This window comes from Camelus dromedarius, chromosome 4 (assembly GCF_036321535.1).
Source record: "Camelus dromedarius isolate mCamDro1 chromosome 4, mCamDro1.pat, whole genome shotgun sequence".
Lineage (NCBI taxonomy): Eukaryota > Metazoa > Chordata > Mammalia > Artiodactyla > Camelidae > Camelus > Camelus dromedarius.
Window position 1 is genome coordinate 89754297 of NC_087439.1, and position 26980 is coordinate 89781276.

The window sequence follows — 26980 nt, forward strand, 5'->3', positions numbered from 1 at the left end:
TCACAAGCACTGACTCCCCCGAAGGCCACACCCAGCTGCCGGCCGGCCTGAGCAGCTCAGGGCCTCACAGGTGGGCGTGCAACGTGGGTACACATTCTATGTTGGGTTTATTAATAAATATCTTACTTGGTCACCAGTCTGACTGCACAGAATCTACTGAAGTTACGTGGTTTTAACCATCTAATAAGACAGGACCAGTCGCGGTTGATCACTGATTGCAACAGCACTGCTGTGTCGTAGTCACCTCTGAGTGACTTTTATGACCAGTGCAGCTATTTCTACATAGTAGGTGGCAATAAATATGGAATAAACAGTCACCTCCAACTGAAATCAGGAAATAATGCTGTAAGTATTTTGCATCGATGACATATAATTATTTCACTAAGTGAGTATACCTTTTTCTAATACGGATATTCGTTTCTTTAAGTACAATTTTTAATTTCAAAATAAACAACTCCATCATCATGGAAAAAGACTCCTGTATTACCCAGAAAAGGTGCTTAAGACAAAGGGGTGACAATGATTCCAGACAACCATGCCTCTCCACGCCCCAACTTTCTCCTGTAAGTTAGGAAAAAACCCCTAAACAGGGTGACCACAGACTTTATCATCAAAACTAGGACTTTTTTTCACATCAAAAAAGAGTGCTTTTGATGATGACAACTGGACAAGACATAAAGTGAGACTGTCTTGGCAACGGGGCAGCATGATCACCTTGTTCCTCATGTCTGGGGGGGCATCCAGGGACAAGGAATCTGCAAAGTGCCAGGCACTACGTTAGTGCAAGGGATGTTTTTAGCAGACAGAAGATGGGTTCGGAACAGCAGCATAAGATTTAATTCCATATAAATTGGTGCAGCCACTATGAAAAACAGTATAATGTTCCTTAAAAAACTAAAAATAAAATTACCAAATGATTGAGGAATCCCACTCCTGCGCATATATCCAGAGAAAACTCTAATTTGAAAAGATACACGTGCCCCAGTGTTCACAGCAGCACTGTTTACAATAGCCAAGACATGGAAGCAACCTAAATGTCCATCCACAGATGACTGGATAAAGAAGATGTGGTATATCTGTATAATGGAATACTACTCAGTCATAAAAAAGAATGAAATAATGCCATTTGCAGCAACATGGATGGACCTAGAGATTACTGTACTACGTGAAGTCAGACAGAGAAAGATAAATACCATATAATATCACTTATATGTGAAATCTTAAAAAAGATACAAATGAGCTTATTTACAAAACAGAAACAAACTCACAGATAGAGAAAACAAGCTTAATGTTACCAAAGGGGAAATGGGGGAGTAATAAATTAGAAGTATGGGATTAACAGATACAAACTACTATATGTAAAATAGATAAACAGCAAGGTCCTACTTTATAGCACAGGAAACTATATTCAATATCTTGTAATAGCTCATAATGGAAAAGAATCTGAAAGAGTGTATATATATATGTATATAATTGGATCCCTTTGCCATATGCCAGAAACTAATGCAGCATTGTAAAATCAAGTATCTTTCAAATAAAAAAAATTCTAATTTTATTCACAAGCATCAGACTAAGTTGGAAAATTCATGCAAGCTGGAGTGCACTGGAGACACACTTCAACTTCAAGTTTGGACTTAGGAGCCAAATGTGTCTTGGTATCACAGTAACAGTAGGCACGGGGGTCTGACACGGACGGGAACCTCACATCCACAGAGAACTAGCCGCCTTTTTTCTAAGATTGCCTACTGAAAATTCTATGGCAAATTGGCTTTGGGACAAAAGGAAAAGGACGGTTTAGGCAAACACACCTCCTCTGTCAAGCTTTCTACTTCTCGGTCACAGCCCCACATTACGTAGACACCTCACAACTCCTCCAGCGCCTTCAAATGCCCTGCTCACCCGCGCTCTGCAAATGCTCCCGTGGAGCCGCTTTGCCTCGAATATGCCTCCTTGTCCCCTTATCAGAGCTCAGCTCTCACCCTGTTCATGAGGCTTCCTGCAATTCCCAGCCCCCTCCAGCTCTACCATGTCCCTCTGTGCTCAGGAACGGACTGCCACGTCCCGGTCCCTGGTTATTTTATGTCTTGGATGGCTTCTTGCCAAACCACCTCCACTGAAGCTTCCTTGATGGCAATGGACAAGTCTCAGAGAGGTGGCAAGTAGGAATTCAGGACACATACTTATATGACCAGAGCAGCTAAGATAGTTCCCAAAGAGGAGTTTCCAGAATGCGCTGTCATCCAACAAGCCCACTTGGATGAACAGCCATCATTAGAATGCATAAATTCCAGTTTACTAAAAAAGAAGTATATTGCTTATCAACTTTGATGGAGAAATACAGCCTAGTACAATGCAGGGGTGCTGCGAGAATCCTTATTCTCAAAGATTATTTTACACATAAAACAATGGAGGTAAAATCAGATAGTAATTATAAAGGTATCTTTGGTATCTTTGCTTTTCTTTAGTTATTCTAAAAATCTATATCACCTGTCTCCATACTCGGCATTTAGATCACAGAACACTCTACAATTCTCCAAAAGAGACCTCTCTCTAAGGGTTATTTTAAAAATTCTATTCAACTATTAAATTTACTGAGCCAGTAGACATTTAAATGAATGAGTAGCTAAAAATATGCACAATATAGTTTTTTAAGTAGTTAGCTTCCCTTGCCTCAACGAACATTTCCCGCACTCACTTAGACAAACCAGGCATAGTATTTATTAGATTCTAAGGTTACGAAGAGGAGTCGCCTTTGATTTCTGCCGCTTCCAACTTTCAGTCAGGAGCAGTGGTCCTTACTAGTTTTGAAACCAGAAGCTTCATAATGTTGCAGGGGCTTTTTCCAAGTACGGATTTCCAGGCTCCAACATAAGTAATTCAGTATCAATAGTCTGGGTTGGGTATTTTAAAAAAAAAAAAAAAGATTCCCTAAGTAATTCGAACATGTGCTTCCACTTAAGAATCATTGGCCTGGTAGAAACGAATCTAGGTCACCTATTAATGTTACCTTAATGCTCCTATTCAGGTAACAATTACCTTGAATTAGAGGCTTATGTGTGAGCCTCTGAGCTCATGTTTTACGCATCTATTTTGGAAAATCTAGGCACCTCTGTGATATTTAGATGATGTCTGTATTCCCCACTCATTGTAAGTCTCTGACGTTCTTGGAGACAGCTTTGACAAAGCTTTTTATATTAGCTTCACTCCTTTACTAAGACTATGAGTCTTTTGGTCTAACATCCCCTAGTAAACTATCAAAGAAGTCAATCTTTGCAGCAGCGTGTCACACATGACTATGTAATTTCTAATTATGTCACCTAATCTCTCAAAGTGGGTCACCAGCATAAGCATGTTGTTCTCAACAATATACCATTTACATGAGGAGAACCTGGCAGCTCTTTCCAGGCACGAGTGTAATTTCAGTAAGTTGTCTGCCCCCTCCATTTGATCGTGTCTCAGGGAAAATGCTCAGAGTTCCTCAAAATGAAAAGTAGTCTCGTTCAATTTAGCTTTCCTCCAACTGCAGCCGGGTGAGAGCAAGGTTGCCCTCCAGAAATCCTACAGCTAAGAGCAGGAAGCATGCTCTTTCCAAGGAGCAGCACGAAGAATCCAAAATAAAATCGAATTCATGTTTTAGAAAAGAAGTTCTTGGGGGTTTTACAGGTGTTCATTTAAGAGTTGTTGAACAGCCAGGGTGATTTCTTTGACACGGCCTCCAGCTGATGGCCATTTCTAACACGTCTGTAAGGAACGCAGAGCAAATGGTCACAATTCTTTCTCTTCCTTAACAGTATGAAATCAATATATGTAACATGATTCCTGACACAGACCTGGATAGAAAGACTTGTCCTCATATTCAGAATTCTAAGATCCACAGGCCAACTGGTCAGCTAAAGACAAAAACTGGCAGTCAGTGAGGATGGCACACTGCAGAGCTGTTTGAGAGCGGACTCTTGTCACCACCTGCATTTTCTATGGTCTGTTCAAACACTAAAGGATGGATGCCACCTAGGAGGCTGTGAAGTTGTGCCAACAAAAGCCTGGTTTAAACTAAAAGCAAGAAAGGGAACTAGAAAGAGGAGAAATATAAATGAGGCAAATATAAAAGAAAGGAGAGAAAGAAGGAAGGAAGGAGGGAGGAAGACTGAAAAGGAAAAGCAAAGCATGAGACAGAAATGCTGCACTTAAAAGGTCCACTTCTGCTCACGACACAGCTGGGTGATTTCCCTAATGAGTCTTAAAACGGTAATGAAGGGAAACTTTCTCCAAAGATTATCCTGGGATCTGTTAACACCCTCAAGGAACTAGTCCTGATGACAAATAAAAGCTGAGTTTCCTTCTCCCTCCCCCATCCCTCCTCCCTCACACCTCCCTCCCCCTGACTCTCGCACAGATACACACGCTCCGCCCCAGCCCACAGCCCCACACTGAGCTCATTAACACAGTAATAAAATGTTCTGCCATCATTACAGTCCTCTTAAAACACTGACTTTGCCAAACTCACTCCCTTGGTGCCAATGAGAAGTTGAGAACAACTGAAGGGGGTCCCGTCATTATCTTTGGAATGGAGTGGTCCAGGGTCAGAGCACACGAGGGCTGGCTCCGGGCCGTTAAATGTTTATTTTACCACTTGTCTTCTTTAATATTAACACTGAAGAGTCTTAAATGGACTTTGGAGTTAATACCTCATTGGGATTAATAGCAAACGAGATTTGCATTTCTCACTTTAGTGGTTTCGCTAAAGACCATTTTCTTTCCCGTTAAAGGGAATGCACACATGCGAATAAAAAACTCTGACCGTAAATACGTGAGCAGTAGGTGCTGGAAACAGACCGCCAAGTTTTCCTATCAAGATGCGGCGGGTCATTTGGCACAAAACTATACCCCATAAAAACTGTTCACAGTCCAGGGAGTCCCCTGGCTGGCACCAGATAGGCATGAAAGTTTTAACACATCACAGCTCCAGCTCCAGCTGGAGGCCCAGGCGTCTTGCACTAACTTGGGCTTCAGGAAGGCAAACACCTCCAATTCCCACAACTCGATCTGCAGAAGCAGGGATGCGATGGCGTATCTGCGCCGACTCTTAAAGAAGGTGGGATGGAGGTTACTGCAAAGTTTAATAAGCCGGTCAGGATGCCCTTGGATTTCCGACTCAACACCTGGGGGCTGGGAAGTAAAACCTGAGAACTAAATCATCTTTTGTCAGTATCTGGCCAGAGGCAAAGGGAGAGCTTGATGCAGGCTGCAAACTTGAACCTAGACCAAGTCCAGGGCACCATGATGCTAAAACAAGGCACACAAATACATGTACCACTGCGCACATGCAGGATGCAGACAGACCAGAAGTACATGGGGGAGAGTGAATGAGCACCAAATAGCTGTCGCTACATCCGGGTGCTGACACAGTGGTGCCTCATTCTCTGGAGAACCTGCCTGGCCACCCCACCCTTCCCAGACCTCTTCCAAGCTCTTACTACCTCCTCTAAAAAAGCTTTCTTTGGATTTCTGTGAGAAAGTCTGCATTCTCTTGTTTGCTTATCTTCTTGCTTTTAAGCTTTGTTGCTTGCAGCATTCAACTGCTTTTTGGAAAATTCACCTGTACAGAATATCTCATTTTCTGTGGCTTCCTGAGTTAGGTATGGCCAAAAATGCTTTCAGAATTAGAGGCACAATGGCATAAAACAGCAATGATCCAAGTACTTTTACCACTTGCCACTCCGCTCAATCAGCATGTAGGTTGCACCTAGCCAGATGACTAGGAAAAGTATATAGTAAGTAATATCGTTTGCTCCAAAGGGAAAAAGAAATTGTAAAGATAATGAGACCATATTATAGGAAAAAAACACAATCAGCTTGCTTTCCCCTGAAGAGAGACTGGCTTATTCTCAACAAATCTTCCTGTCAGATAGAGCGGCCCTTAACAACGAACGACCTCCCAAGTTGGCCGATCTCTCCGTACCCCCTCTATTTATTCACTCGACAGAGAAAACTGAAAATTCAATATCAGAACACAGGCTAAAAAAATGAACAAAAAAGTTTAGTTCAAGAGTCCTTACGTTGACATTCTACACTTTCCCAAAAGAAATACCTATTCCCAGCATAAAGGGTTACCAGCCCAGAGTACTATATTTTCGTTTAATTTTTTTCCACCCTACTGCACTCCTTTCTCCATTAATATTAGACTGGATTATTTGTCCTAAATAAGACCTGAGTATCTGAACCGTGGGAGGAACTGCTAGCTGTTCACCAGCACCCACTCTCTCCAAACTCCTTTAAACAACAGGATTGGAGTTCCTGCTGGGACCGACTGGGCCACCCAGCCTGTCCTCTGGGATTCAGGGACAGGATGTGTCGTACACTTAGGAAGAATGAGCAAGTGTCCCCACTGCCCTTTCCCCCTTCTCACTGGCTGACAAGCCAAAGGGATGGTGACAGCTGGGGCAGCCATTCTGAATCGAGAGATGGGGTCTGTGTGCTGAGAGTGCAGAGCTGCGCTCTCCATCCTGGACCGTGACCTCTAGATTATAACATGAGAGAGAAGTGAACTTGTCACTTGTTTAAGCCACTGTATTTGAAGTCTCTGTATTACAACAGCTTAGGTGCACCCTGACCAAGTCTGCAAAGGAATCATATTAACTCTGTCTCTTGTTGTACATCTCACCTCCTCTGCCCCGTGACTCAGAAGGAATCACCCTTTAGCTATTATGTAGTGTGACAAACTCACAGAACACTAACCCCATCACTTCCCCTCTCCTTTCTCTTCCTTTACAAAGCAGGTTGGCCATCAAAGGGACGCACCTTATAACACGGGAAGAGTGGGAGGGAACTGAACACCAGCTTAGGAAAAATAACTAATGTTATTCCTATTACATAGGAATACACTAAATATACACATTAACAGACAGGCCATGCTAGAGTTGGATCTTAACATTTTATGTCTTCTGTTTATAGTGTCTGTTTCGCACTACAGAAGTGGATAATGATCCACAATATCCATTCATTAATTCCAAATGAATGCCTCCTGCTTAGTGGCTCTATACTGAATACGAAAATGAGTAACCATGTGGTGACATGAGGGTAATGGGAGAGAAAACCAGGCTGTACCAGCAGATGGTCTGAGTTCTCACCAGCTCTGTGACTTTCAGAGCGTTATGTACATCCTTCATGCCTTGGATTCCTTCTCTCTGAAACAGAGACAATAACACTACCTACTTCTTACCATGGTTGTTATGATTAAAGATCTTCACATGGGCAAAGCTTATGGTCAGTGAAGTATACAATAAGAACCCTCAGCATCACCACCACCATCATCATCATCACCATCACCACCACCATCATCATCATCGTCATCACCACCATCATCACCACCATTGTCTCAGTTTGGGTTTCTGTAACAGAGTCAAGCTGGGTGACTTAAACAATAAATTTTTCTTATAGTTCTGGAGGCTGCGAGTCTGAGACCAGGGGGTGGCAGCAGGGTAGGTTCTTGGTGAGGACCCTTCTCCAGGTTTACTTGCAGCTGCCTTTTCTCCACACCCTCACATGATGGAGAGAAAGCGCTGATCCCTTCATCTCCTTATGAGGGCACTAACCTTATAATGAGGGCTGCACCCTCATGACCTACACTAACCCTAATTACCTCCCACCTAAAGCTCCATTTCCAAACAGCATTTATAGGGGATGAGGGTTTCAACGTATGAATTCGGGAGGGACACAAACATTCAGTCCATAGCAACCAGTATCACCATCATCGTCATTACCATCGTCATCATCACCATCATCACTACCATCAGCAGCAACATCGACAACCAACATGTATTTAACACTGGGTTCTGAATGAAACTTGGACTCGTGTGGGTCTGAGGAAAAGGCTCTGGGAAAGTGTGTCCCCTGAGAAAACAGCAGAGCCAAGATGCAAGCAAGAAGGTCATTTATAGAGTCTCCTCACTCAGCCTCTCTCATGTCAAAGCTTTGAAATAAAATTTTATTTAATTATTACTACTTTTAAAAATTGTTGTTAGAATTTTAAAATGATGCCCAAATGAAAGTACATTTGTAATAAGGTGACTTGTATTATGTGCCATTTTGAATCATTCATGCCAGGTTATACTTTAAAGTGCTAGGCTCCAGGCTTTACTTAAAGTTGTAAAAAAAAAAAAAATATATATATATAGATATATATAGATATATATAGATAGATATATATATATGGGTGAGTGAGTATGGCCATAATTCATAGGATTAAAAGACTTTTTTAAGTATAACCAGCAATTTATACAAGACACTGGTTAATATAATGGTGTAAAATATTCAAATTATAAAATCCTTTTTGGAAGCAAAATCTACAACTAAGCCTGTCAAATCTCTCCAAGAGCCTACTTTTGGCAGCAAGCAATCACCCTTTAGCAAAAAAAAAAAAAATTCTCATTGCATATGAAAACCACATCCGAACTGGACATGCTTTTTACTAGCCAGTTCCTGAATACCCATTGGTGGAACATGAAAATTAATCTGTGCTTTCCTTTGAAATTCTATTGGCACACATAGAATGCACAACTGAAATTCCCCATTTATTTAATCTCTTTTTCAGCGTCTATTGGATCACCTTTTTATAATCAGTTAGAATTGTATCACTTAATCTTCCATTAGTACAATTTCAACTCATCAAATACTAGTAAATCAATTGCTAAATTACTACAGAACTCATATACAATTGCCCAACACATCCAACCATTACTACCTAATGAATGCATCCTGATTAATGGCATTACTACAAACGCCAAAATAATTAATCACTTCTCTGTGCTGATGTGAGGGTAATGGGAGATTATAAATGCCCAGCTAATTGGGCTGAAGATGACTTTGTAATGTTAGGGAGTCAGGGAATCAGGCCTTCAGAGGCGCTAACACGAAAAGCTGTTGATTGACATGTTTACCTTCTTGGCTGCTGTGGACACGATCTTCAACTGCCTTTGTTCTATTACATCTCTTTGCTCTGCTTCGATTCAAAAATCCCACATTTAAGTGGCCACCGACAAGACTATCTGGTAATTTCAAGGTCATATGGAAAACGTTACCTGAATTTACAAGTGTTTGGTGAGATTTATAATTTGAAATGCATTTGCTTCTTGAATTATGCATAACATCTTTATGTTTCAGTGCAAGCATTTACTGCACTAAAAATAGAACTAGCCAGTGTATTTCAATGAAGCCCCAATGATGCACCATGATTTGAGCACAAAAACATTGGGAGGTACAGGGAGGTTGACTCAGATTCAGCCCGTCTGGTTGGGCTATTTCTAGCTCATTTTGGCATCCTCATCACAAGAACAGTCACACCCTCAGCCCTCAGGATGCTTGGAGGCAGCCTTACCTCCCTGCTCCACTTTCTGGAGCTCCAGAAGGTCTCCACCTCTAGGCCCCTCTTCTATCTGGATCACAAACACCTGGAATCAGCATTACCTGCAGAGTTTATTTAATAAACTGTTATTTCGGCTCTACCCTGACCCAGTGAATCAGAATCTCTGGGGATGTGGTCAAAGATGCCTGTGGGTTTACCAACTCCCCGAGATGTCTGACTGCCAGATATGGAAGCTACTGTCTTAAGAATGACCTCTTGGGAGGGGGGTGGGTGTAGCTCAGTGGTAGAGCATATGCTTAGCATGCACAAGGTCCTGGGTTCATTAAGAAAAGTAAATACATACATACATATACTGGAGACAAAAAAAGAAAGATTATAAACTCAAGGTCTTTAAACAAAATTAATCAATTAAAAAAGAATGACTTCTTTAATGCCAAGTTAAAAAGACATGTACTTCAATAAGGACCTTACACAGGACGAATGTGTTTACCAGCTCCTTCCCTTCAACAGCTCCTCACTGCCACTGGGATCGTAATGTGGCCTCCACAGCCCAGCACATGAGGCCATCTGACCCAGCTTACCTCCCCACCACATCTCCACCTCTCTCACCCTCGCTCCCTTAGCTCCAGCTTCATGGCCTTGTTGCCGTTGTTCTGATATGATGCATTCTCTCCAGCTACAGGGCCTTTGCACATGCAGTTCCAGCTTTCCACCTGGAATGGTTTCCCCACTGCCTAGTTAATACCTCACCCTAGTCATGTTTCTTCAAGGTAGTGATCCCCACTGCTCCGAGGTTTTTATTATCAACTACAGTCATGGCACAGTGTGCTCATCACAGTTGTCACTTCCTATTTATCTATAGAATTATTTCTTTATTACCTGTCACCCCATTAACACATAAAATTCATGAGGGCAGAGAGTTTTGTTTGTTTTATTCATTGCTCTGTGGCCAGTGCCAAGCAGGGACCTGAGTAGGTGCTGAGTGAATATTTAGGGGAGAAAGGAAGGGAGGAGAGGAGGGCAAGTGAGCTGAGTGTTGTGCCCGCAAACACTGGATACAAGAGGGACAAAGTAGCAGAAAGAAACAGAGGACCCAGGAAGGAAAGCTGGTAGTGCTGGGGAGGTGCGGGACCAGCTTCCCTGGTCTCCTGCCCTAGCTGCCAGCCTCAGTGGACGCAGCTCCGTCCACAGAGCTAGGTGGCATTCACCCCCACCAGGAGCTGCCTAACACAGAGCCCCAAACCAATTTAGGTGGCAAGGCTCATTATAAACCATGCCTTGCTCCAGACCACAAACAACACCACCAGTCCTGCCTCGGGGGCTTACTAAGAAAGAATGAATTACAAGTTGTCCTTGTTCCCAATCAACTCTCTCCCGAAATTAAATTCTTTAGTTCAATGTGACCATCCACTCAGTGGGCTGAAATAGGTTTCTTTTATCTGTCCCAGGACAGATTTCACTTCTGCTTCAGTCTTTACAGAACTCCTGGGAATACTATCTGATCATCAGTTCTTTCTGTAGCTGTCAATGTAGCAAATTAAAAATCGTCTCCTTTACAAACTTTACTGCTCAAAATCCCCATCTGACTCTGTCTAAACAGCCTGCCTTCACCACTGGAAAATCTAACCACAATCCCAGTGTGTACGAGGTCCAAAACAAAAGAAAACAAAACGAACCTTTATTCACCTGTTCACATCGGAAACAAAGAAGGAATGATTGAACAGGCCCAGTGGGGCTCCGTTTTCTCTAGCTGCCATTTCTAATGCTAATTGTAGGCTCGCCTGGTTAAGGGTCTGCCTGCCACCTCCGGAGAAGAGGGGGCTCCCAGTATGAAATTCAAGCTTTGGATTCAAGCTTGTTTGTAGAAGCCAATCACACTTTCATATTCTAAAGGAAATGCTTCTTAAAATACAGCTATCACCTTAATACAAAATTCATTCATTCATTTGCTGGTTGTTTCTGATTCGTGAATATTACATACAATATTCTCCATATAAATACTAGCTTTATTTCCAACTCGAAAAATGCCATTTCTTTCCAAACTAATTGCTCAGTGTTGTGTACCCCTACATGTTCCCTCTCACGTGCTCCAAGCGTATCCTTTCATACTTACCCGCCTATCAAGTCCTTTAAATCACGTAAGTGCAACGTATCTTTGCATTTCTGTGTGTGTGAATCTATGTATAGATGTGCACCTGTGTTGGTGCATATGCACAAAGGAGCATCCGTGTATGTGCACATGCAACTATCTGTGCCTATGCATACACGAGTACACCTCTGTGCACATCTGTGTGTGATGGATGGACAGAGAGATGTGTGCCTCTACATACCTCAACAATGTATTCTCTAAAAGAAGACCAGATACACAAAATTTGAAACAAGCCCAAACCAAATGTTTCTGAGGGCCATCATTTTTTTTGCAGGAGATGGGTCTAGTTAAATTTCCAGGACAGCTGATTTTGACCCTTTATTTTCACCACCAAAAGCTACTCTGCAGTTCTCATCATGCTATCCACCACCTGTCACGACCTGCTTTTCTGCTGAAAAACTCAAGTCGCCACTGCCTACAAGCCAAATGCAAACTCCTTAACACAGTATGCAGCCCCCTTCACAGTCTAGCTTCTGCATCCTGTCCTTCCTAATTTTTCACGGTTTATTGGCATCTGCTGCTCCAGCCAGATTGGTCTGTTATTTAGAAGCACATGCATCCTTCCTCCCACATCACTGCTCACACCTCTCCTCTCATCCTGAATGTCTTTCCCTCTCACACCAACTCTGTATCTCAAGGCCAAGCTCAAGATATACCTCAAGTCCAAAGCTGAACTTTCCCCAACTTGGTGATTACTCTTCCATTCTGAATTCATGCAGCCCTTACACTGACTGTGTCATTCATCTGATATTCAATATACACTCCTTTGTCTTCTCATTTACCACTTTATGTGCAACAGCATCTCAAGATCATTAATACCCAAGAGGAGAAACAATTACTTATGAATATTTACAATCTTCCTCTTACTTCCACTTCCAATGGGGGAGGACTCTTACTTCTTGGGTCAGTTCCCAGGCAAGCTCTTTGTTGTGGAGAACCTAGGTAATGGGTCAGACAGAGAGAAGAACTAAAAACAACAGAGAGGCTACACTGACATGCAAAATAAAAGGCGGAAATAACAGGAAGAGAAAGGGAGGAAAAACTTCAAAGGCTGGGTGTTAGGATGAGATTTGGGGGAGCAGACGTTGAGAGTGGGAGAGAGAATTTCACAAAGTAACTGCCAAATACATGGAGACTATTAAGAGAGCAGTGAGGAGGAGGTAAGATTGATCAGATTTCTGCTGAACAAGAGAAATGCATTTTCCCTACTTCTTTTCATTTTCCCTCCAAAAAAAAAAAGAAGAAGAAGAAGAAGATTTTAAGTGATTGTGATTCATTTTTTGGCTACTGGACTGTGTTTATTTGAATGTGACTTTATGAACAAGACTGAGCCACAGGATGACAACATGTATCTGGGTTACATAAGAAGCATGGAGCATGTCCTACTTGTCTGGAGGCTAAAACCCCTCAAAGTCAGGAGTTGGGATCTTCCATTTCTTTGTATCCTCAGTCCTGAACACAGCGTCCTATACATAGTAATTAATCAGTAAAGGGTTGTTGACGATAAACGAGGCTATGCGTGGATAAGCAGGTGACGTAAATCCTGTTTTTTAACATGGTAGTGTTCCAGAGGCTGTCATCTGTTACTAGTGATGCAGCCAAACAGTATTTGTCAGTGTATTCTTTAAGGAGCTTTTCCATTTGTCTACCAAGCAAATAAAACTTTTGTAGGTCAAATTCACAATTATGGCATTAAAACAGGACAGCCAAGAGAGCACTGTGCTTGTTAAGGATGCATGTGAACACCAAAAATATCATGGCATTCAGAACCCAAATGTCAGAGAGAGCATTAGAGAGAAGAAAGTAAGAGTATCTCTTTAAAATGCAGTCCTAATTATTTATATTCCTCACCAAAAACTGGACAACTTTCTCCAGCTGACATGCCCTACTTGAGTCCATTTACTTGCTACTCTCAGTTTTATACCCAAGATCTTGGTGAAAAACAATTACAATTACCATGACTTTTGTGTCAAAATCAAATGATCATCTCTAAAGCATCCCTGATAGGTTTTCAAAATATTTATCTATTCTGGAAAACCCTTTGCTCCATTCTCATGGAATAATTTGACCTCATAAAAAAAGTCTAAGATATGACTGGGACATTGTGCTGTACACCAGATATTGACACATTGTAACTGACCCTACTTCAGTTTAAAAAAAAAAGTCCATGATAAAAGGAACTTAACAGTCTATCTTCAGGATACTACAGTGGGAAAGCAAAATAATTTAAGAGAAAAAGATGGAAATAGAATTGAGGTTGTAGTCTTCTGGAATACGGATGTTCTTTGCATAACATTAAAATGAGAGAAGTGTCACATGAACACGACAAGGTGACAAGGACCATGAGGGCAGCAACCACGTGTTCATTATCCATCCTCCTCTCGCCATTTTACTTCCATTTTACTTCCGCTCTGATGTGCAAACTCAATGATACAGTGAAACCACCACATTCATCATTACTTTGAGGTGTAAACGCAATATTGTAATTAAACCACTTTAAATATCTTCAGCTTAAAGAGATTTTTACTATCCTGTTTTTCTGGAAACTGTTAATGACCACTCTTCTCCTCAAGGAGATCCCTTAATGTTTCAGATTGTTAAGGATGTCTCTAAGACATATAGGTAAATTTCAAATTGGATCTAGCTAAAAGCCTCTGCCCAAACGTTGATGGAAGGGGAAGAAGGCACAATTCCAAAGATAAACGGGCTATCATGAGTGAAAACTGGAAGACAGAAGGACAAATTGATAATATATTTTAATTTGTCATTAAAATGTTCAAACACATTGATCCAGTAAATTCCACACCTGGGAATTTACCTAGGAATTCAACCCAAATAGATCACCAGAGAAGATACAAAGATGAGGTTACCAAGACATTTGAAATTCTGTTTAAAGAGGCAAAAGAAAGGAAGGAAGGGAGGAGATAACTGCTTAACAATAGCATATGGATTAAATAAATCATGGTGCATTGATTCAGGGGAAAAAATACACCGTCATTAAGAAGAATACAAAGTTTTATTCATTAATGGAAAAAATGTCAGTGATATAGTGAGAGAAAAAAAGCAAATAACCAGACACCACACGAATGTGTTCTTCTTTCCAAAGAAGCAGGTGTGTACACGCACACACTGTCAAACGAAGAAACGTGTCTGGAAGGAAACACTGCAAAGTGCACAGTACACACTGATGCTCAGCGGATGGATGGAGAATTACAGAAAGTACATCTCAGTTGTTCTTATTTCTTGTATATATTACTTTTATGAGAAGAAATAGACAATAGAGCCTTTTTTATTTTCCGAAGGAGAGTAAATTGGAAAATCATCATCTGGTAAGAGAAAACCATACTCCCTTGGGTTTATATATTTAGCCTTGATGATCTCTCTCTCCTTCTCCTTCCCTCTCTCTCTCTCTCTCCCCTCCTCCCTCTCTCCCTTCTCTTCCCCTTAGAAAGAAGAAACAGAAGAAAAGCTATGGAGGAGCAGAACAGTGGCTGTAAAACAGGCAATTAAAGAATTTGCTTTCTCAGTTGAAATCTGCACTGACAGAAACTAAGAAAAGCTTTCAAAGGAAAACTGGCAAAGCCCGGAGAAGGTTTGTCTCTAAGTTAAAAGAAGCAGGGAAAGTTTCTTCTCACTATTTTGACCAAATTTTGTGGATAAGATTCGGGTTAGAATTCACTAGCTTGGTTACATAACAAGGTACTTACTTCTTTCCAGAGTTAATAAGGAATTCCTGAACATACAAAAATAAGTTTCTTTCTTAACTTTTCACAATGAATCTATACATAAAATGCACTAGATTTATTTTTTAAATAAGGGACTGAGAGCGAGGGAGAGAAAATAAGGCAGAATGGGGCAGGGGAGAAAGGGAGGATTTATGGTTACAAAGACATACCTTCAGTTTGCTTCCAGAAACCCAGCAAACCTCTCAGCATAATGCATGAGGCCCACATGATAGGAGAATCACCTGCAGCCTCTTTGTTCTCCTTTTTTATTTATTTCTTTTTATTGAGGTATAATTGACATATAACATTATGTCAGTTTCATGGATGCAACAAGATAATTTGTTATTTGTACATACTGCAGAATGATCACCACAGTCTAGTTAACATCCATCACCATACGTAGTTATAAATTTTTTTTCTGATAAGAAATTTTAAGATCTCCTGTCTTAGCAACTTTCAAACAGGCAAGACAGTATTATTAACTTCAGTCGCCACACTGTCCACTACATCCCCAGGGCTGACTTCTTCCATTTCACACTCCCCCTCACACCCTACCCCCCATCTCTGGCCACCAGCAATCTATTCTCTGTAGACCAGCAATCTATCTGTCTACAAAGCCTGGCTCCAGGGACTGTCTTGAAGGGTAGAAAAAGTTATCTCATTAATCTTAGATCACCTGCCCCAGTTCCATCACAACCTGGCCAACCAATGCTCAGTGGGGCCTGGTGAACATTAGACTGTCAACTCTAGGGACCATGTGTGTTTAGAACGAAAAAAAAATTTTTAATAGTGCCTGGTTTATCACCACAATCAATAGGCACCAATAAATAAATGATGCTGACCATGACAATATTTAGGAAGACAGCTGAGCACTGAAGTTCAAACTAACAACCAAAAATTCCTAATATTAATTACCAATAACAGAAAAATCAAAAAGAATAATCTTGATTGATAATAACATTGAAATATGGTTTCAATTTAAGTAAAACTTATTTTGAACAGAAATCTCCCAACTGGGCAGATATGGCTAAAATAATTTTATCTAAATTATGCCATTTGGGACAGCCTTACTTATACTCCGCTTTTGCTCTTTTCCAACTCCTGACTTTTATTTGAACATTCACAAGTTTCTTTCTCCCCTGTTGCAGGGAGTTCAATAGACATATTCAACTGTGGTTTTAAGATGACCATGAAAAGGTGAAATATTTGCATTTCCTTTGTTAAATTTTAAGCTTTTAGCGAAAGAAGATGTTAATGATTCTATAGCTGGTGTCCTTTCCCAACTTTCTTTGACTATTTTACCCGGGGCTCCCCAGGCAAGAGATCTTAGAGGACAAAGTGCAAAATGCAGCATTCCCAAAAGAATGATGAAAAGTTTCTCTTTCTCTTTTTTCTTCATCTGATCCCCTAAAATACTCTTAATGTAACACAGAGGGGAAGTTTAAATGTCACAGAGGTGGGTTGTGAAAACTTACAAAGGATTCTTAAGATTGACACTTAGAACTGGAAATTTTCCTCACATGGCATCTACTTAGCAGAATAACTGTCACACGTGAACAAAATGTAATCCCTCGGTTGACCATGGGATCATCATGGTGCAAGGAGCTATGACATGGTCCCTTCTCTCTAGGAATTTATAGGCTAATTAAAGATATAAAATCAGCATACCAAAAAATCGAAGAGAATAGGGAATATTCCGACCCCGAGTTGTGTGATGCTGGCTGCAAAAGTGATTGTCAAAGGAGTTGGTGAGACTTAAATGCCTGCAAAGCAAGGATTTAATAATGGAGTTGTTTGAAGGGGAAGGAGACAGGGCTGGGGGAAATGATACTAGCTATACAGAGTGAGAAACAAGGGGGAAACTTCCAGGGTTGGGGTTAGAGGAATGTCTGTAAAGGGTGACCAGCAATCTAAACCACAAGATTCAGAAGGAGGAAAAGACAGCCCCACCCAAAATGGCTGGAAGACTTACATATAAGGCATGACACCACGAAACTCCTAGACAAGAACAGAGGCAAAACATTCTCTGACATAAATCATAGCAATATTTTCTCAGATCAGTCTCCCAAGGGAAAAGAAATAAAGGCAAAAATAAACAAGTGGGACCTAATCAAACTTACAAGCTTTTGCACAGCAAGGAAACCATCAACAAAACAAAAAGACACCCTACAGACTAGGAGAACATATTTGCAAGGGATGCAACTGACAAGAGCTTAATTTCTAAAATACACAGTTCATATAACTCAATATCAAAAAAAAAAAAAAAATCAACCCAATCAAAAATGGGCAGAAGACCTAAATAGACATTTCTCCAATGACGACATCCAGATGGCCAAAAGGCACACGAAAAGATGCTCCACATTGCTAATTATTAGAGAAATGCAAATCAAAACCACAACAGGTATCACCTGATAGCAGTCAGAATGGCCATCATCAAAAAGTCTACAAATAGTAAATGCTGGGGAGGGTGTGGAGAGAAGGGAGCCCTTCTACACCGTTGTTGGGAACGTCATTTGGTGCAGCCACCATGGAAAATAGAATGGAGGTTCCTTAAAAAATTAAAAATAAACTTCCCATATGATCCAGAAAGCCCACTCCTGGGCACATACCCAGAAAAGACAAAAACCCTAATTTGAAAAGATACATGTACCTGAATTATGTTCACAGCAGCACTATTTACAGTAGCCAAGACATGGAAGCAAACTGTGTCCATCAACAGATAAATTAATAAAGAAGATGTAGTATATATGTACAATGGACTATTACTCAGCCATAAATAAGAATAAAATATTGCCATTTGCAGCAACATGAATGGACCTAGAGATTATCATACTAAGTGACTGAGTGAAGTAAGTCAGACAAAGACAAATATTATACGATATCACTTATACATGGAATCTAAAGAACAATACAAATGAACCTATTTACAAAACAGAAACAGACCACAGACACAGAAAAAAAAATTATGGTTACCAAAGGGGAAGGGAGGAGGAGGGATAAATTAGGAGTATGGGATTAACAGATACTCACAACTATATATAAAATAGATAAAAAGGGTTTACTGCATGGCATAGGAAACTACAGTCAATATCTTTTAATAACCTATAATGGAAAAGAATCTGAAGAAGGATATATACATATATTTGTAGGTGTAACTGAATCACTTTGCTGTACACCTGAAACTAGCACCATACTGTAAATTAACTACACTTTCATAAATTTTTTTTTGAAGCAGGGTTTCTCTGAGCAAGTAGGTAACAAGAAGAATCGGTAAAGCCAACACGCTGGATTTTTTGATCAGAAGGAGATTTAATGATGAGGCTATTCTGGGCAGTCTGTGTGTTTGTAGGCACTGAAAAGAATTTCAGGAGATCTGGGAATCCATGTAGAGTCAAATCTTTAACTGGTTGTTTTCTCCTACACAACTCCAAGTGGGGAGAGTTAAAATGAGGTCTTGAGGGAAAGATTTGGCCAACGGAGTCATGGAGAGAATGGGAGGACGAGGGAGGTCCAGGTGGGGGTGGGACAGGTAGTGGGTGGACAGAGCAGAGGTCCACCGTGTAGAACTGAGGGGCCATCTGCCTACGGGCAGGTGATGAGAGGATAAAAGCCTAGAGGAGTCCAATGAAGCTTTCACCCTAAGGGAATGGTGACCTCCTGCAGCTTTCCAACACAGAGGCCCCCATCCCTGAGATCGTCCATCACAGCAACGACTCCAAGCAACTGCATGTAAAACCAAAACAAAAAATGATCTTCCTTAAGACAGGCAAACCACAACTGCATTTCACAGCAATTCCACCTTAACAGTGAATCTTTCCTACTCGGGAAGCCAGACCTCTGGGTGAACGGATCTTCAGGTAGCTACTGAGGACCTCGGATGCCTCCTTTGGAGCAGATGATGCTTAAAAAAAAGGTTGAGTTAGTTCTTTACCCCAAAACACTGCATAAAGCAAATCACATATCTGGAAGAGACATATTTAGGGAAAAATAGAAGGGATAATTAAGAAGAGAGCAGAAAAGTCAAAACTAGGTGACAGCACAGGAGGAAAGAGGTTGGTCGCCTGAGGCACAGAGGGAAGAGGTACACGTGGTGTAAACTGTTGCATCATCTCTTTCTATGAAACAGTGTAAATATTCATAAGGCAATGGTAATGAAGGAAAACTGAAAAATTAAATGGTGTAGCGCTGAAATAGGTCAAATATAAATACATTGTCATCTGGAATGTGTAGAATATTAAAATCAGGTTCCTGGCAATAAACTTTATTTAAAAAGAACATTTATGTAAAGTTGAGGATGGCAACCAAGTTTGTTTCTCAAAGACACGGAGGGGCTCCTCTGTTGCAGGAAACACTAAAATACCTTGTGCCCTCAGTTACGTATTGGAAGCTACGGAGAGTGAGGGGGAGAGAGGAGACAGTCGACTTCTGAGAAGGCTTCCAGTTTCTTTCTAAGAAGGCACAGCAGTGACTAAACACAGCAGCACAATTCTGGAACTTTCCTCTCCCTGCGGCATGGAGGTCTTCTCCCACCTGCACTGGCCTCCCTTTATTCATCTGCTGGATGAACCCCGTTGTAGTCGTCAAAAGTCGTCTTTAGGTTCTTAGCTAAAATGTCCTCATGTCCGGTATTGTAAAAAAGTAATTATTTTAAGAAGCTGATTTTGAAAAAAAAATTAAAGTCGCAAAAAGAGAGTTAAACACAAATCAACCTAGTAAGCATAAGGCTTCCACAATGATTACAAAAGAGAAGCCTTGTTTCTTTTTTTTTCCCCCAGGGTGGGGAAGGAGGTAATTAGGTTGGTTGGTTTGTTTTTCTAATGGAGGTGCTAGGAATTGAATCCAGGACCTCAGGCATGCTAAGCACATTCTCTACCTCTAAGCTATATGCTCCCCCTCCAGAAACCTTGTTTCTTTAAGATAAAAAGATTTTTTAAAAGGAGCTGGCAGTGTGTAGGTGTCACCAATTTATCATCACGAGGAAGCCAGCCACTGTCCCTCAGAAGGAGCTTGTGAAACAAGATGGCTATCTTTAAAAAGAGTAACACGGGGCAGGGCACAGCTCGGTGGTAGGGCACATGCTGAGCACGCACACTGTCCTGGGCTCCACCCCCACTACCTCCATTTAAAAGAGAAAAAGTTCTCATCACAGGAAAAAGAGTAACATTAAAAGATGGTGAGCCTGTCCCAAAGCCACACAAAACAGAAAGCTCTAGTTAGGAAATTTTAAAAGAGATCATCAGATCATAGATTTTCAAAATGGAAAATAGTGGTTTTCAGAAATAAAGGATCAAAATCCTTGTCTCCTCATTATAACCTAAGGTATAATTTCTGAGAAAGAATTCCTTAATTTAGTTATGAACATATCAAATTAACTTTTTGGAAATTATTCCTCTAAGGAACAATATATTCCAACCAAAGAGACATGTTTTTCCATAAAATTTTTTGTTAGCAAAACGAACACAGGTTCTGCTGGAGTTCATAAAATTTCTTGTATCTCAGAAGAATAAATTAACACTACTGCCGGAAAAATCTTTCTCTGTTAATCTTCATCCCTACTCCCAACGTTAGTCTAAAGTCACAGCTATGTTACAACCAAAAGTAGTATAAAAGGTAAGATAACATTTCAAATGTATGTCTTTTGGTAACATTGACATTGTAAAGAGTAGTGACAGTAGTGACAGATGTGGAAGCAAACAATAGTAATTCATAATGCATTAGGCAATAAAATTTAGATTTAACTGTTGACAATACTTTGTCACACAATTTCTAACAGATAGTCTAGTATCCATATTAATAGTGAAAAATCGGTCCAAAGTTGAATAATGCCCCCCTTTTTCCCAGCATGCCCATTCCCCAAGCTGATTTTGCCTCATCTCTCCGACCAACAAAATCCCTGCCTCCCCCAGTTGGATTTCCAAAGATTGGGACATGACATTATCATCAGAGAAGGACCAAATATAAAACACAATATAAATTACACAGAGGTGGGCATTTCATTTTACCAGTTTATCTTCATTATGATATTTGCATCAAACACAAATCTTGGAGAATGTCTGAATGTTTCCATTAAATGTAGCAAAATATTTAGTGGACCACAGAAAAAAATAGTGACAGTAACCAAAATCATCCCTAACATGCGTAATTTATTCTTTCACCTCCAATTTCATCAAATCCTTCCAACACCCCTGAGAGACAGAGGCTGCCCCTACCCCATAATCCACCCCCTATCCTCCAGGTGCGGACTGATGGGATATGTGATTGGCAGAAGAAGGTATTCACAGCAGGATGCAGTAGGCCACTTGGGTGCATTGGACTGGGATGGGCACAGTCTAGACTTGAGCTTGTGTCTTTGAGTTGAGGCTGCATGATGGAAGCAAGGTGGAATAAAGAAGGTGATGATATCAACCTGCTAAGGGGCCAGAGTTACAAGTCCCAGTCCCAAAGGCACTCGACACGGGGTGAAGGATGAAGACAAATGTCAGGGCACAGTCCGAATACTAAACCAGGAGAACGTCCTCTGGAAACTGCCCAGGTGAGCCCTTGAGGGGAGCAGGAGATGGAGGGGGTAGGAGGGGGCAGGGAAGCACACTTTTCTAAAGCTTATTTCTCCTCCAGGGCAGAGAAATCGGAAAACAAATCATTGGACACATAGTAGTTGAGAGAAGGTTAAACTAGAGACTTCACCATGTTTCAGAAAAAGTGAAAACTCAGAAGTGACCCATGGAGGAGGGGCGGTGTGGGGAAGAGAGACTTCAAAGTGCATTGTGAGCCCCTTCCCCTCAAGTTTAATCTGAGACACAGGCTCAGAAGTGGTAAATTGCTTGCTAAGGTGCTGAGCCCAGGACCCTGGGTCAGGCCAAGATCAAGCAGAAACCAAGGCTCTTCTCAGACACCAGCATTCCATGCCTCGAGTCGCCCACAACTCCTGGAGAAAAAAGACTGAAGAGGCAAAAATGGAGCTGAGGTTCAGAGCATGAAATGCCAAAGATCAGACACCGATGATGCTCTGGCCAGGGCTGGGGTACAGCTTCCAGGTTCCAGAGCCCAAACTTTTTCCATTTTGAGCCACACTGGAAATATTATCTTAGAAGGCAATTTTGATTATAAGCCAAATCTCACCTAAAATGGAGGGAATTCGGTTGATGGCTAGAATTCAGATTATCTGGGCAAAATTCCTTCTATACTGTCTCTAAACACCAAGCCCAGGTGGGGTTGAATCAGATGCAGTTTTGGATACAGGATCTGCATAACTCACCGATGAAGTGATTGTGCCCCAAGGCGAGCATCTCCTCCAAGAGGACGAGGCCCCCGGGGGCCTGGAGGAGGGTCATGCTGCGGCCATCAATGAGGGAGCACTGCTGAAATCCCGTGGCCGTGACCTTCCACAGCAAAATCAGCGAGGCTGCGGCATCTTGCCGAATTCTGAAAACAGGAACAAAGTAAACAGAAAGCCTCTTACAAAAAATTCATCTTAGGATGAATCAGGCCATCAAATGAAACATAGAAATAAAGACAACACATACATCCACAAAGGTACTAAGAAACGGATGAAAGATCTTCCAAACAGGTGCCTGCTCAGAGCGGGCATTCCCCCAACTTGTTGGAAACGCTATCTCCCCACTTGATCAAAAATACACCACAAAATCCTTAACAGATAACTCATCTGTGGGCAACCATGTTAATCAATAGTAAAAGGGTATATTGAGTTTAGAGATGACTCCTTCCATATTCATACATATAAAGAGTCCTGCTTGAATTTATTATAAATGTGTGTGCATCCCCAAACCACCGGAGCTGTGCTGCTAAAATGAGTCAAAGTGTGTCTCCTCCCATGCTTCAGGCTTCCCCATTTTTTTCTTGTTCTCCGGATAAAATTCAAAGAACGAGATGCCACAGAAGACTAGTCCAGCTCGGCCTCACCTCCCTCTCAGCCTCAAATCTTGCAGCTCCATCCTTGCTACCCGGTGCCCCTGCAACAAAGAGCTACTGTCGCTGCCCAGGTCAGGCGCTATCCTGACTCTCAGCCTTTGCCTCCTCCTCCACCAGGGAGATGCATCATTTTCCAAGGCTTAGCCCACTATCACCTCTCCTCTGAGATCTCCCCTGAGCATCTTCCCAGCATCTGGCAGCTGCCCGCCCATCCTCTGTGCAGCTGGGGAAATGCGTGTCAGTGCTCAGAGCTGCACGCAGCACAGAGCTCCTGGCTTGCAGCAGGGGGCTCGATAAAGGGCTGATAAATGATCAAGTTCACAGATAAGGAAAATGAAGGGGCTAGGAGCCCTCCCAAGTGAATTCAGCACCCAGAGATCATTAAGCACTCCCATCATACTCAGCCTGGGTCACAATCTGCTATTTCTGTCCAGCTCTGCAGCCTAAAAAAGTCTTGAGGAATTTCAAGTTTGTTGAAAGGAGGGGAAAATAAGGCATTTAAAAGGAAAGATCAGAACTATTCAGAAAGACTTATTAATGTAAAACAATATGACCTAGACAGGAAAAAACTGGCAGATGGTTTCATAAACATAAATGATCCTTATTTCTCTGAAATCAGCTCTGGATGGTGGGGTTTCGTCTGTAGTGCGAGCAACAAAACGCTTAGCACAGGGCTCCCCCTGCTGGTAGAACTCAAAGCTGCCTGGCATGCCACGTCTTTCCCAGGGTCGGGACTTCCTCCTGGTGCCCAGAGCTCACTGCCCATCCTGGCCCTTCCCTCCACATGAGTTCAAGGGAGGCGGCAGGGGATGCAGGGGTGATGAACAAGTCCCCTCTTCCAAATATTGTCAGGGGCTGGCTCCACTGTTTAGAAGGCAAGGTGGGCAAAAATGATCCTGTGTCAGTGAAGAGTGGGTCTCCAGTGCCCACCGCCCTCTGACCATGGCGCGGATGCAGCACTGGTTAACCAGGCCAGGGTCACCTGTCCCCCAGTCTTCCAAAGCGCCTGAGGATTAGACAGCAAACGCCTATTTGGTTGCATGAGGGGTTGGGTGGGGAGTGGCAGTTAATAGCAACAGAGGAGGGTCGACAGTGGGAGCCACCGTGTCTGGGGTGCTGCCTCCACCCCCACTCCCCAGCAACTCACCAACTCACAGCACCTGGTGCCCCGCAGGTGCCCAGTCAGCACTGCTACCCTTTGCATCCCCCATCCCCACCAGTGACAGTGGGCAATTACATAATTTGAAGGCGCTTAAATTTAAAACAAAACAAAACACTCTCTTCTCACCTGTTTGTTTTTAAAGAGAAAATTGCAATGTTTGGATTTTCAATTTGGGGTAAGTTATGCATACGAATTTAACCAATGGTCCACTGAAATCTTAAGAAGCCAAAGAATTGTGGAAGCAAAGGTCATTTGGGGAAGTGAAGGGTCTGGCTGCAGATCTTACCTAAAGCACCTGGGTTTCTTATCTACCACGTGACCCCTCCCGCCCCCAGTCCACTTCCACGTCTCCAGCCTCACTGGAATCAGCTCCTCTGAGACAGCTCCCTCTAGTGTTTGAGTGACATAGGCCACGTCTATCCGTTCAGGATTCTCACTGGACTGATAGTTACAGCCCAGCTGCGTGATTAGACACCACCGGGCATCTAGTCACAGTATCAATCGCGACAACGTTTAACTGAGAGTTTCCTTACTTGACTGAGGTGTTCTGCGGCACTTCAAAGGTCACCAGACGGCCACCCGCAGAGCTGTTAGAACTGGCATTCCCACAGGCGATATCTGGAGTCACCTGGGGAAGAAAAAGAGCAACAATGACAAAAAGACAAGTTATGAGGGTTAATCAGAGTACAGGATAGTATTAGAAAGCAAAATTCCACGAGCTGCAGCCACTCCATTCCTTTGGATGACACTGGGGACAGTGCCCTGAGCGGAGAAGTGAAAACTCACAAACTCAAAAGAAAATAAAAACTTGGCCATTTGAGCTTCTGAAATGTGAAAGGTCTGCTGAGATCAGTCTAGGAATTACTGGGGTGACTAAAACTGCCGACAGGATGGTGCAGGGACAGGGGAAGATGTGCTTCCCCACCCGGCAGGCTGCTCTGCTTTCTGCTCAGTCTGCGGGTAACGAGGGACTGAGCACTTAGAGGACAAGGAGGTGGCTGTTAAGGACTGGTTTCCAGGCAGAGGAGAGTGAGCCTTCCGGCGAGCAACAGGCAGGACGTGTCTGGTCTGGATGGCCCTGCTCTGTGCGGAGGTGGGCTCAGGAGCACACACTAAGGCCAGGTAGCTGGGAGCTGCCCTTTCTTCCCCTGTGGACCACACTTTCATTCTTAACTAACATGTTCCGGAAAGTATTATACTGATGGGTACCAAAAACGGAGCTCAAGGTGGGAAATTGTGCTGATCAGGTAGCATACTGCTGATACCTGAGCTCTGTCCATGAGGTGCTTCTGACTCATTTATTCATTCATTCCTCATGCCATCCCTGTGCACACCCCTGAGAGTCAAAATAAAAGGATATTAAAAGTAGCCATCTTGGGGGAGGGTATAGCTCCAGGGTAGAGTCTGTGCTTAGCATGCATGAGGTCCTGGGTTCAATCCCCAGCACCTCCATTAAAATAAATAAATAAACCTAATTATTTCCCTACCAAAGGAAAAAGAAAAAAAAAAATTTTAAGTATCCGTCATCACTGAGAAAACACAGAAATTCTCAGCACTTTCACTCCACTCCCACTGCGTAGAACTTATTGTCCAGAAATATATTCACGGCTCCCTCCGACACTTCTAACCTGCTTCTTAAACAGGCGAACAAATAACAGAGTGACAAGAAGATGAGTTGTTTCTTTTTTACGTTTATGGACTGTAGGATAGCATGTCTTTACAGAAATAGATTGAAATGGCGGGTTGGGGGAAATTTTCTTTAAAGGATACCTCCTTGGTAAACGTGGAACCAAATCTAGTTCACATTCAAGAAGTGAGTCCTTCAGCAAAGAGGTATTAAAATCGTAACTTCAAAGCCCCTATTATAAGTCTCAAATTAGAACAGGTAGAAGAACTGCCCTGCAGGCTAAATGGGGCCTTCACAAATTGTGTGGCAATGAAAAAAAAAAAAAAAAAAGTGGGTCAACTGGTTATAATTACCCAAGAAAATAAAACAAGAAATGCTGCCTTACCTCTTTGATAACAAGAAGCAAAGTTTCTAGACATATTCTTAGACTCTAAAAATGCTACACAAAGATCTATATGGGTTTTTTTTTTTCATTTAAGCTACAAAACCTGTAATAATCTACAACCACAGGTCTATAGGGGGGTCTTATAAAGGATAAGATACGGAATGGAATTACCCTCTGCCCATGTCACCTCAAATTCATGATTTTGATTCGTTCTTCAGTTCTCCTAATAAGCAAATTTATATTTTATGTCAACTTTTAAAGGTCTGCTGGAAAATCCTCAAAAATGAGACTTTTGATGAGTTTGAAAATACAATAAGCCAAACCCAGACTGGACAAGATTCAATAAACAGAATTTGCTGCTGCCAAAATGAATAAAATTTGGAAATATCATTCTCAAATGCATCGCCAAAAAGATTTTTAAAATCATTGATGGCTTTTTTCCCCCCTAATTCCCATTAAAGGGCTGCAAGTTACAAAAAATAAAACCTAAACAGTAACAAACAAATAAAAAATGGAGCATAAAAGTCTATGAAGGAAAATTAGGTCAATAATGGAGGGTCTGTGATATGCTTGTTTCTATGACTCTTCACTGAGCTGCCTGCCCCCAAGTCTAAGATTATCTCACAGAAATGTATGTGGATA

General features: G+C 41.9%; 1 protein-coding gene across 3 annotated transcripts in view; it reads right to left on the reverse strand.

The window, feature by feature from the left end:
* DNER (delta/notch like EGF repeat containing) overlaps nucleotides 1-26980 on the reverse strand; it is a 263164-nt gene that overhangs the window by 123377 nt on the left and 112807 nt on the right. For all 3 annotated transcript variants that reach the window (XM_031452326.2, XM_064485240.1, XM_064485241.1), the window contains exons 3-4: nucleotides 24860-24954; nucleotides 22491-22657 (exon numbers count right to left, since the gene is read on the reverse strand). In XM_031452326.2, the coding sequence (XP_031308186.2) occupies nucleotides 22491-22657; nucleotides 24860-24954 (262 nt within the window). The remainder of the gene's footprint in view (nucleotides 1-22490; nucleotides 22658-24859; nucleotides 24955-26980) is intronic.